General features: G+C 43.6%; 1 protein-coding gene across 3 annotated transcripts in view; it reads right to left on the minus strand.

The window, feature by feature from the left end:
• HOOK3 (hook microtubule tethering protein 3) overlaps positions 1-12,496 on the minus strand; it is an 86,920-nt gene extending 74,424 nt beyond the window's left edge. For all 3 annotated transcript variants that reach the window (XM_072031447.1, XM_038170794.2, XM_038170795.2), the window contains exon 1: positions 12,291-12,496. In XM_072031447.1, the coding sequence (XP_071887548.1) occupies positions 12,291-12,347 (57 nt within the window). In that variant the 5' untranslated portion in view covers positions 12,348-12,496. The remainder of the gene's footprint in view (positions 1-12,290) is intronic.
• Positions 12,497-12,543: the final 47 nt, after the last annotated feature.

The raw sequence follows: 12,543 nt of genomic DNA on the forward strand, positions 1-12,543 counted from the left end.
AGTGTAGGTGAGAGATAGTACCACTCTGAGCCAAGAAGGGAGGTTGCCAAGCCTATTTCTAAGAGACAGAACAACAAGGTGCATAATCTCTGCAGTTTTGTAACTAATTTTATCATCATACTTTATAAGTAAGAAAAGGTCAAAACTCTCAGTGAGGAGCAGAACGGCTCAGGTTTCCAGTCCGAACTCTTTATTCCACACTCATGCATGCATAACTGGAACTGAGGACAATAATGCTTTTTTATTAGATGGCACAGAACAGAAAGAAAATTTAAAAATAATTTCCCAACTTAGTTCTTCACATATATTTCTTACAAAATTAAAATGTATTTGCTTGCATAGGAAAGGAATACACTGCATAATATTTCAACTCAGGTGTCAAATTTATACTACAAAGCCTGTATTTGGCTCTAAAAAGCCCTTTATCTTTTTCATATCCTTCAGATACATGAAAGGAACGTATTTTCTTCCCTCCAAAACTACACAAAATTTAAACACTTGTGTCAAATTTAAACTCCTAGTCCATTCTCAGATCGTTCTGCAAAAAGCTGAGGCACTCTTAAGAAGCAGCAGAATCCATTTTCCAGAAGGGAGAAGAATGACAAGAATGCGGCAATGCTGAAGCGGAGTCCAACTGCAGAGAGAGAGAGAACCAAGTAATTTTTTGTGTGCCTCTAAAGAGCTATTCAGCAATGGATGTTGACGCACTGCCCTTCCTGTGCATTGTAATGTGCTTCCCCTGGAAGACTTCTCTCTCAGCCTGCTGGAACTGTTCCTTCTTCTTGAGTGTTTGCAATACTGCCCTCATTTCTTACTCCCCAAAGCTGTAAATTCATTCCCACTCCCTATTACGATCCTTCTTTTTTTCCCCCTCGCACATCTTGTACCACTATTAAGGAACCTTGACAAACTAGGTGAACTAACTGCCAAGACAGATAGGGGGAAAACAAACAAACAAAAAAAAATACAAATGAACAAAAACAACCAAACAGAAAAACACCACTTGTATCACAGCAGCTGCCCCAGCAAGGCCTTCACATTTTCCATAAGCCTTTTCTCTTGTTACATGGTAGTTGTTTTTTCCTTGGTAAAAATATTAAACCAGGGCACCAATTCACTAGGCCATGAGCATGTGCTGTCAATTTTTATACAAAACTGAAAAAGAGTAGCAGGTGAATGTTTCAGTGCAAAGGGGTCTGTAACTGGGGAGTAAATAATTGCTGCAGAAACTCAGGACACTGGATGACCTGAGTTGCAGTTCCACATTACACACACAGCTAGTCAGGATTTGTTAGCTACCAGGGATAGGAGGGAGAAACATGTTTCATGAAAAAATAATCTTACATGAAGGTCAGAGAACTGAACAAACACTCGATTCTCAAATACACTAGCTGAAGACCAGGATAAAATTTGTGATGGGATATCCAGCACCTCATGAAGCAGGAAGAAGACGAACACAGGACAAACAAACCAAATCAAACAAAAAGACAAAAAAAGCTCTCTAGGACCCTTCACTTCTCAAGGCTAGAGTTAATGAAAGACCTGTTCCTTGCACGGTCTATCCATAGCTTGTTTTTTATTGCTGGTACATCTGCACAATAAATCTGTCATGTATTCTTCTGTAGTAATACCTGAAATCTGTATCAGAGGTACTTAGCTCACAAAAACACTGGTTACCTTATACATAAAGGCAACAAAAGGTAATCCCCAGTTTCCAGATAGTTATTTTTCAGAGCAGAGTACTCTCCAACACTGCTTTAGAACTATTTATCCATTAACAACTATGTTTTTGGAAATGCCTATGCAAGATTACAACTAGCTGCACTATACAGCCTACATCAGTGCTCTATCACCACAAATGAAACAAAGCACACAACTAAGATGGAAAAAGTGACTAAAATGAGCAAGAGGAAGACAAGAACCCATCTCAGTGGTAGGGATACAGATCTCCACAAGCCAGTACCAAGAGTAATTGGAGGAGAGCTGCGTATTTCTTTCCCCACACATTCACCCAGTACTATCAGTGAGATCTGCAAGTACCCCACTTAAACACTTTTCACTCAGCCTCGATGCCTGGAGAAAAACAGACGATCAATATTTCTCAGGACGGTAAGCTAATTACCTGATACAGGAAGCTTCTGCTCAAATTCCAAATTCCTGTACTGAGCCATACCTGTCAGAAGGGGAACGGGATTCCTATCCTGTAACTTGGTACAGTGCTTCAGGAGCACCTCAGCAAGGTTTCTTCATTCACCCATTTTTCTCCAGCCAGTTGGCAGCACTGCTATCTTCTGCCATACACTACTATCTTTTCTTGCTTTCCAAGATAGAAGAGCCTTGTCTGCTTTATGCAGACTGCTCAGACAAGCAGCAGTTTTATTCACAGATTTAGATTTTGGTATGTTTTTAGTGATTATTACGTTGTTGAACTCTATTTACTAAAATCTCAAAGAATTGCAAACCAACTTTATGTTAGGCACTCAAATAGCTAAACAAGGTCTTTACAGTCCTGGCTGTTGTAATTTCACACTGATGGCAAGCTCCACCACACAGCTCTCCCACTTCCCCACCTCAGATGAACAGGGGGAGAAACCATGATGAAAAGCTCATGGCTTGAGATAAAGACAGGGAGACTCTTCAACAATCACTACCAGAGCAAAATGAGACTCAGCATGGGGAGGTTAATATAATTTATTGCCTGTCACTAGCAGACTAGAACAGTAAGAACTAAAAGCAAAAAACACCTTCCCTCCATCCACCCTCCTCTACTTTCTCCCTTCAGAATGGGGGCTGAAACCAGTCCCTGGCGCTTCATCTCCACCACTCCTTCTCGGTCCCTCTCTGCCCCTGCTCCACGTGGGCTCCTCTCCACGGGCTGCAGCTCCGGCCCGGGGCCTGCTCCTGCGGGGGCTCTCCATGGGCCGCAGCCTCCTCCAGGCCACATCCACCTGCTCCAGCGGGGGCTCCTCCACCCATGGGGGGGCTGCAGCGTGGAGATCTGCTCCATGGGGGACCCATGGGCTGCAGGGGGACAGCCTGCTCCACCAGGGGCCTCTCCCTGCACAGCCCGCAGGGGAACTGCTGCTGCCTGCCTGCCTGCAGCACCTCCTGCGGCACTCACCTGGGGGCTGCAGGGATATAGCTCTAATTTCTCACTCCTCTCTCCCAGCTGCTGTCGCCTAGCATTTTTTCCCCCTTTTCTTAAATCTGCTCTCACAGAGGCACAAACGACATCACTTAATGGCTCAGCTCTGGCCAGCAGCGGGGCCCTTTTGTAGCTAACATGGGGCAGCTGCTGGGCTCAGCAGCCCCCTGCTAGCAAAACCTTACCATGTAAACCCAGTACACTGGCCAGAATTAAGACTCTTCCAGGGAGATGAATATTATTTTTATTAAATCACTTCTCATATGTACAGTTTTGGATGCCTAATACTTGAACAAGTCAGATGTCAAAGCTTTGAAAGAACTCACCAAAAATGCTCCCTACACAGCTTACATTTTCCACAGAAACTATTTTTTTTTTTGGGGGGGGGGGGGGGGGGGGGGACGGGGGACGGGACAGTGCAGAAAGTAGGTGAGATACCCTGACTAAAGCTAACTTACTAAAGCACTGTGAGATGGGTGAGCCATAATATCAAGAAACAGTTCTTACTGCACTATATTGCCACTGACATTAAAATAGTGTGAACTCAAACATTCAAGTCTGACACATTAAGACACAGTGAACAGAAACTCAGGTCTGAATGATGTTTGGTTTAACCATTTCAGAAACATGCACAAGAAGAAAAACTGATCTATGAACTCCCAGGGAAAAAAGGAACATATCCCTGTTTTCAGCTCAAAGCTAAACATGCTAGCTGATAAAAAAAAAAAAAAAAAAAGAATACTAGAGATCATTTGCGATGATAAAACTAAAATACAAGACCTAGCATGAAGGCCTAACATTGTACACTAAATCAACATTTTTTCTGAGCTTCCACCAACTTTATCATATTTTACTTAAAAGTAGTACTTACCCATTTATGATTTTTATTATTTTCACAAAATATAACCTATTTAGATACAACCTATACAATCTAATTTACTATTAGATTAGTAAATGCTGAACTGCCAGAACATGACCATGACACTCAGATTTATAGGATACACACATTCACACTCCACCGAGCACCAATGAACCTTATCAACTCAAAAAAAAAAAAGTGCCTCAAAACTAGAAACACCTTCTCATGGAGAAATATAGATGGCAAGGCTTATAGGAAGGAGGCCAGCCACCAGTTTCTTCTGGCAAACAGCGTAAAGGCTCACTTCTGTACTACCTTGAGTTGAAAACAGCGATACAGCATTAACAACCAAGCACAGGAAGCACAGGATATCTTCTGTATTTAGCACTCTTGACTTATAGAAGAAGCCTGTGTGATGATGCATGCCATAGAATGGTGGTATCTTAAGATTAATGAAAGAAGGAAAATGAAACTGTTCTCTAAAAGCAGAATGTTCCATGAGCAAAAGACAAAATTCCTTTTGTCTTAAATGAAGACTGATAGACTACTAGAGACCTGAATAGCACCAGGCAAAAATGCTCGAATTGATCCTTACTAAGATAAAGCACAGGCAGCAAGGCAAAGTCCTTTAGCTTCCTGGACAATGGTAGACAAAAGAACTTAGCATACTAGGAGTCCAGATTTATACACATTTCTAGTATTATTTAAAAAAATAGATGAACATAATGACAGCTTTCCCCTTGCAAAATACAGGGAAAGAAGAATACCTATTTAAAGCCCGCAACTCCACCTTCTTGCAGCTATAATTTAAATGAAAAGTGCTGTCTCTGTTGACAAGTGGAATAAAAAGCTCTCCTCCAAAGGCACAGAAGATGAATTCAACAGTACCAAGCTGGACTGAAATATCATCTGCACAGGCTTTCTGATCAGTGTGGAAACACACAGTCTTCACAGGATCACAAGAGTGACTTAGCACCTAAAAGATGGGATTCAGAAAGAAATTGCTGTAAGTTTTCATCACGATAAAATTTCAGACTTAACAGATTCTACAGCTGGTAACACAGATGTATAGCACACCACTAAAATTGGCATATCTCACAGTTCAAGTCTCTTCTGTTTTTAGGATTTTTATTTCAGCAAACTTTCCCCTGGACTTCATGGAGATTGTTTAGGTATGCGTAACAAGTATTGTCAGAGGTTGCACCAGTTCCATGATCCCTCAAGAAAGACCACAGTCACTGTGGAACAAGCTGCCACCCTTCAGTGTTGTCCACAAAATAAAATCAGCTAAAACACTTCTCAGTGTGGAAGTCCTGTTGCTTGTTTGTTTTCTTTTGAGCACCAAAGGGGCACTAAAATTGATAGAACAATCATAATCTGTTGCAGCTAAACATAAACATATTGGTGCTCATTTCTACCCTGAAACGAAACTGTGGATACCTTGATACCATGGCGAACAAAGTAATTCAAAGCATTGTCTTATGCAACCTCAGAACAGAAGAAAGGCCTATTTAATACTTTGCAGCTCTGGAATCAGTGAAATTAATTTCCCAGACCTTCTAATGCCTCTCACGCACGGTATGGATGCACAGTTGGTATCTAGCTGAGGAGCTTAAACTTAGCCACCCTGAGAAATGTAGCTCTGAACAGCCAACAGGACTTCTGCAGAGGACACGAAGCACTGCAAATAATCTTGCAGCTAAATGATGTGAAAAAGCCCTACCAATTTCAGGGTTGAAGCATATTATCATCAGCTTTATAATGCATCCACTTGTGCAATACCTGCTCCACTACACCCAGCACCCCATAACCATTTCCTGCACGCCTCCACTGTGGAGCTGCCATTGCTTTACAGCCTGAGCTAGCTCATTCAAACTCCAGCTCTGTATCAATTCAGAAGCTGTTGCCTGCCACTTGCAGGAGTGTAATGATAGATCCCCCAACCTCAGAGAGCTTTTCTCTCCATCAAAGCCCTCCTCATCCTTTCCATGTTATCTTGTGTTCATTGTTATGAGCAAGAAGCACTAGGGAACTCACGGGAATGCATAAGTCACATATGGCAAAGCAAGACAGCCAAGAGAACAGCACGTGCATGCTCTGCATGGCAGAAAGCCATCACCAGCAGGTTGGGGAAGGAGTTAATCCCCTTCCCTGTGTGGCAGGGCCCACCAGGCTGCTGGCAACAGAAGCCACAAAAAGGACACTGCTACCCTCTTCCCCATGCTTCCAGCCATGCATTCTTGCCTTAACCTTGTGCTAGTGTAAGCTGTTGTATGGCCAAACTTTTTTTGTATGGCCAAACTTTTTTTGCTGTTTTTAATTCATAAAGTGGACTTGCGAATTAAATTGCTCAAGCAAACCTGAACTTTGAAGTTGGAAGACAACCAAAGCTGGTTAAGTCTCTCTGAACTGTCACAATGCCACAGCCCACCCAAAAACACAGGCAGCAATAAGTGCACTTGAGTCTTGGGCCCCTTTTTTTCCCCTCTCCCCTGCTCCACAATTTCTATCTGCAATTGCTCTACCAACATCAAACACATCACAGAAAAGACTTCTTTCTGTTTTCTGTTCAGGAAGAACACAGCCTCAGAATATTCATCATCCAGTTCAAGAGCCTTAAAACAGTCTCGGAATAAAGACAATGACAATTGTGCCAAATTCCCAGCTTAAATATTCACCAATTAACCGTTTAACTATTTCAAAAAGATGGAAACGAGCTCCTCTCCTCACCTCCCACTTCAAGATTAACAAGCTAACAGTTGTGTCCTTTGTACTGCTTAAGGTTCACGGTTCTCTGCAGAAAAACCTGCTTCTTCTCCTAGCAGCATCTCGCAATCCCCCTGGAAAAGTGAGGGGGCAGAACTGAAACTGAGCACATACTGAATCACACCAAAATGCTGTGTGTTTTGTGTTGTTTTTTTCCTTCCAGAGAACCACTGATTGTTATGAATGTGCCACCACTATACAATAGCTCTTCAGAAAGGAATGAATTGAAAAAAAGGCAGAATTAGTGACAAGGCCATGAAGAACCAGAAGCTAACACTGTTAAAATGCATGCACGAAGAATGTCTGCAGTTCCCAGATGCTGTGTTTACCCTGTCTTCCTGTTGTTGACACATTTGAGACTAAAGAGGAAAAAAGTAACACATGCAAAATGTATTTTATCATCTTTAATTATGATATTCACACATTATCAGCTGTGTATCAGTTGTCAGCAGTCTTTAAGGGAAGTTGTTCTGCCCCTCCTTGATCTCTCAACAACAGGCCAAAAATCCCTATCACCCAGCAGCAGTGCCAGATACCCCAGAGCCTTCAAACACTGTAAACCATACGCTCAGAGCATGAGTCTCACAGACAACCACACCTAAAAGAGTGCAACAACACACTCTTTGACATCTTCGTGAGAGGTCATCAAAAGAAAGAAAGGCAGCCCAACCTACTGGTCTGCTGCAGCAGATAGAGGGGCTGTGATCTGCCAGATACCTCGGCCTGTGCTCCACAAATGCTGGCAAGGCAAGCTCAGTGTTTCCATCCTCTGCCCAAACAGTCACATCTCCAAACCTCACTGTTTTCCTGATCTGCTGTCACCACCAGAATAATCAACCACTCCTGAACTATGACGGTTTTTCTTCAACAGGTAAGTGATGCTGATGCGATGATATCATCAGAAGAAAATTAAACCCTACAGCTTCGTGGTCAATCATCAAGGGTTGAAAGAGAGTTTAAACAGGCCCAACTTGTTTCCAGCAATCTTTGCATTCGTAAGAAATCAGATGAGTACTTAAAAGCATAGATGCACAAGGATCAAGGACAGCATAGTATAAAAAAAGGGGATAATTGAACAGGAAGGGAAAACAGAGTTTCACTAGCAAATTCTGGCAGCTTTGATCCTCTCTGAAAAGAAGGCCTAAACAGCATTTACCAGCAGCCTTCCTGAAGAAGCAAAATCTGTTTCTGCACTTGTTTACATGGTGTCTAAATTTCCAACCAGCACAGACAAACTCTTCCAGATGGGGAAAAGGCAACACGCAGAGGACAGAGATACGCTGTACTGAGAGGATTGTTCAGCCAAAAAGGAGAAAGGTCAAAGAAGTGATGCCACGTAAGTGGGCAGATGTGTTTTTAAAATATAGGAAACAAAAACAGTGGCCTTGTACAGTATCTACAAAATTCACACTTATTATAAGGTTTTAACATGTCTACCAGCATACAGATAGCATATATATATTTGCTAGCATATATATTTGGCCTTGAGAAGAGAAGGAAAGCAGGCAAGCTGGCAACTTGGTGGAGGCAGTGTATGGCCAAATAAGAGTTACTTACCATCCTGAAGGAAAGAAAGTTCATGATACTTTTACAGCAACCTGCTACTTGTAACTGCCCAGCAATGACCTCTTCGGGAGTCATGCTGTTTACCTACCAGTGCTAAGTAATCTTTTCAGTATCGGACCTTAGCTCTGTGTTTAAGAAAACTTACCAGATTCTGCAGCAAAAAGCCTGTACCCATCACTGATCTCAGCTAGAGGCATATTACAGTGCAACTGCCACATGCATGTTTGACAGCTCTTTGTGTTTTAAGACATGACTCAGTGATGCATCGGAGTGAACAGCACTCCCAGGACTACACAGAAAGCAAAACAATCCAGGTGTTCTCATGCGGACCTGTCACAAGTTTTGACTAGAAAAGATGGTGTGAATCTGTATTAGATATGCTGAAGCAATTTTAAAATCATTGCAGCTTTACCTCACAGCCACATTTTTCTAGACTGCTTTGGCTGCAGCACTGCCTGGGTAACTACACCACAGTGCCTAGAATAGTCTCAGAAGAGGCTTCTGGGAGATTTTTGGTAGGGTAACAGTTCTGCAATTACAGCGGGCTGCAAAAACTGCTGAAGTATAAATACCAACTTTGAGATACCAGCAGTTGGGACCCAGTCCTTCGCTCGGCTTCACCCTAGTTGCTACTGCCCTGGCTGCATCAAAGGATCATCACGGTCACCTGCTGAAATGGAAGGAAGCAAAACCTCTCCTGCCTTAAAATTCTGAACAAAAATGATTCATGCACACACCTGGCAAAGCTCTCAAAGAGCTAAAAGTCTGAGAATTACATGCCCAGCTAGGCTGCAACACAAAAAGGGGGGTGGGAGTGAAATATTAAAGAATAAACCTAAACATATTTACAGGTAAGCAGTTTGGTCCAGCTTAGAGAAACCACAACAGGAATCTCAGATACACAAGGTGAAAGACATGACGGACATCACCGATCTTTAAAATCACAGGTTGGCAGCAGGAGGAGCAGTTTCATCTCACCTGTGTCCGTGCCAGCAAACATCCAGTTTAGGCTGAACAGGTTCTCAGGCCTGTGGAAAGCCTTATCTGCTCTACTTAAAACACAGACAAACCAGTTCAAGTACTTCTATGTGAATGTGAAGCAAGCAATCTGGGAGGTTAAACCAGTTCTTAAGAACAGACAACTTCCCTGGCACAATGGAAAAGACCCAGTGCGTAAATGGTAATTAAGACAGATCTATTTTCCCATCTAAATGAGCGGTTTCCCAAGAATCATTGTGGGACTTGAGAGAAAGGCCAGGCAAAAAAAAAAGTCCTTGTTTATACAGCTAGTTTCACTGAGGGCTAAACATTTCATCGCTTTTTCTTCCTTTCTGCAAGTTTTGCCTGTCTTGGAAGAAAGTGAAACTACTTTTTTTTTTTTTAAAAAAAAAAAACAAAACGGAACCAATTAAAGTGTCGCATTCATACAAAAATACTGAAATTACCAAAAAATATCACAACCCCATACACTCCTTTAAGAAATGTGCTGACTAATTCCAGTGCTTCTTAAGAAGTATTTACTAATGTTTCTGTTCAACAAAAAGCCAGCAGTTAGTTTCTTGAACATCCCAGTATTTAATGGGGTAGAAAGGGTGGAAACGTAAAGGGATCTGCATGGACCATTACCATAGACCTCACTGATAGATGCAACTTCAGGGCCAAAGACAATAAATGCTAACTACTGCTCAAATACGTCATATGGCTATAAGGCTGAGTAATAACTCCTATAGATGGTCAACTCCACAAGACCTTTTTTTTCCCCACTGTAGTAACACAAATGGAAAGGTTAGAGAGAGAAATATCTACATTTTCAGGGCAGTTTTCTGCCCCAAGGTAATTTTGTTTTCCATGGCTTAGATTTTAAAGGAAGTGCAAATTATCTTCAAGGGTAACAATGAAGTTTTGCAATTGAGGCAATTGATTTGTTAAGTGGCAATATCAAATGTAGCATGGAAAAAGAAATTGCTAGCAGTTTTCACAGGCTTTTACCATAACGCAAGAAAAATCTGTATTAGTTTTTACTAATGTGGCACAGACTTTGCATCGATATACTTGTCCTCCTGGTCTCCACAGACAAGGGCTGGTGACTCTTGCTTTACTTTCTACCAAAGTAAATAATCCAGCTCCCACTAGATCTGAACATGTGCAGAAGTTGACAAGACAAGCTTTCAAAACACACACGAGCCGCTGCTTGGTACCATATTTGGTTGCACAAAGAATTCTTTTGGGGAGGAGGGAAGCAACCGCTGCCTTGTCTCTCTGCATTTTATGCTTTCCCTTGCTAGCTAGCCAATAGCTTAGCATTACAAGATTTTAGAAGTAATTGCACCTAAAGATGAAATTTGAATGGCGTATTTACATAACTTCAAATTTGAATGTTTTTTGTTTTCAAGTCTTTTCAGACTTGACACAGATTTCTGGAGATGCTACACCTCAAAAACACTCTGAAGTCTAATTATTTTGTCTAGATAAGGGGTAGGATCAACAGTCCAAATCACCATAGACCAATACCATACAAGAGAAAATTCAACCTCTTTGACTGAAAATTCTGTAGCAGCTCACGTGTTTCTGCACAGCAGCCTCATGCTCAAAGGAAAGACCTGGTTTGCTGGCGACTCAGGAACCTGGGGAGTTCAGGAGGTGTTGGGAACGTGACCGTTTGCTGGGCACGCATTTACGCTTATGCTTCTCCCAGGAGCACAGCTGCTTTACTGCCCGGGAGCACCAGCGGAGCACATCTAGAACAGCTCAAAACACACAGATAAACTAGCAACACGCATCGGCGGATCTTCCTCCATCACCCCCAGCAAGCCAACCTCCTTCTCCTTGCTCTGAGCCCTTCCTGTCTGGGACTTGCAGCCACAGCCACCTCCTCGTAAAGACCACCACTTCCAGGTCTTTCCACCTCCAGCGCCTGCGAGAGCGAAGCACGGGAAGCCTGCAGCAGGACGAGGGGCCAGACACGGTGCACGCACAAAGGCTGGCAGGGACGTGAAGGAAGGAAACAGAAGAGGAGTTTAGCTGTTCCTTCTGACCTGCGTAACGCCGCGGTGTGGCCAGGGCTCTGTGTGTGTGTGTATCTTTATGCTGTATATATATACCTTCATGCTGTTTTATGTGTATATATATATACACATATATATACATGAACCTTTATGCTGTTTTACGTATCTTTATGCTGTATGTATCACAGAATCGTCTAGGTTAGAAGAGACCTCAAGATCATCGAGTCCAACCTCTGGCCTAACACTAACAGTCCCCACTAAACCATATACATATATATATATATAAAGGTGTATATAAGGTGCATAAAGGTGTATATACATATATATATATATATATATATTTATGCTATTTTATATATCTTTATGCTGTTTTATATATATACACACATATATTTATGCTGTATATATGTGCCTTTATGCTGTATATATGTATCTTTATGCTCTTTTACACACCTTTATGCTGTATATATGTATCTTTATGCTCTTTTACACACCTTTATGCTGTATATATGTATCTTTATCCTCTTTTATACACCTTTATGCTGTATATATGTACCTTTATGCTGCTTTATATGCCTTTATGCCGTATAAATGTACCTTTATGCTGTTTTATACACACACACACACACATTTACGCCGTATACACCCCTATTCATGCCGCTGCCGTACTTCCTGGGCCACCTGCTCGCCCCCCACCCCCCCCAATCCCCCCCCGCCCATCCCCATCCCCACCGCCGGGCACCCCGAGCCCCGGGGGCGGTGTGGGCGAGGCAGGGCTGCCCGCGGCCGTGCTGGGGGGCCGGAGGCCGCGCCGGGCCCTTTGTTCCCCGCAGCGCCCGGTTGGGGACGGGGGCGGAGGAGATGGCGGAGGGGCTGGGGGGGGGGGGGCAGGGGGGAGAGGAGAGGAGAGGAGAGCAGAGGACGGGCGCGGCGCTGCGGGGGCACTCACCCAGGTGAGGAGGCTCTCGCCCAGCTCCGCCCGCTCCAGGCTCTCCACGTTGAACATGGCGGGGCGCGGCAGGGCTCGGCTCCAACGGTGGCGGCGGCGGCGGCGGCGGCGACCCCCTCCCTCCTTCAGCCCTCCCGCCCCGCCCTGTGCGCTCCTGTCCCGGGCCGGGCCGGGCCGCGCCGCGGCGCAGACACGTCAGAGCCGCCTGACGGGGAGGGGAGGGGGAGGGAGGGGGAGAAGCGCCCGCTGCGCA

The sequence above is a fragment of the Anas platyrhynchos genome, chromosome Z (assembly GCF_047663525.1).
Source record: "Anas platyrhynchos isolate ZD024472 breed Pekin duck chromosome Z, IASCAAS_PekinDuck_T2T, whole genome shotgun sequence".
Taxonomy (NCBI): domain Eukaryota; kingdom Metazoa; phylum Chordata; class Aves; order Anseriformes; family Anatidae; genus Anas; species Anas platyrhynchos.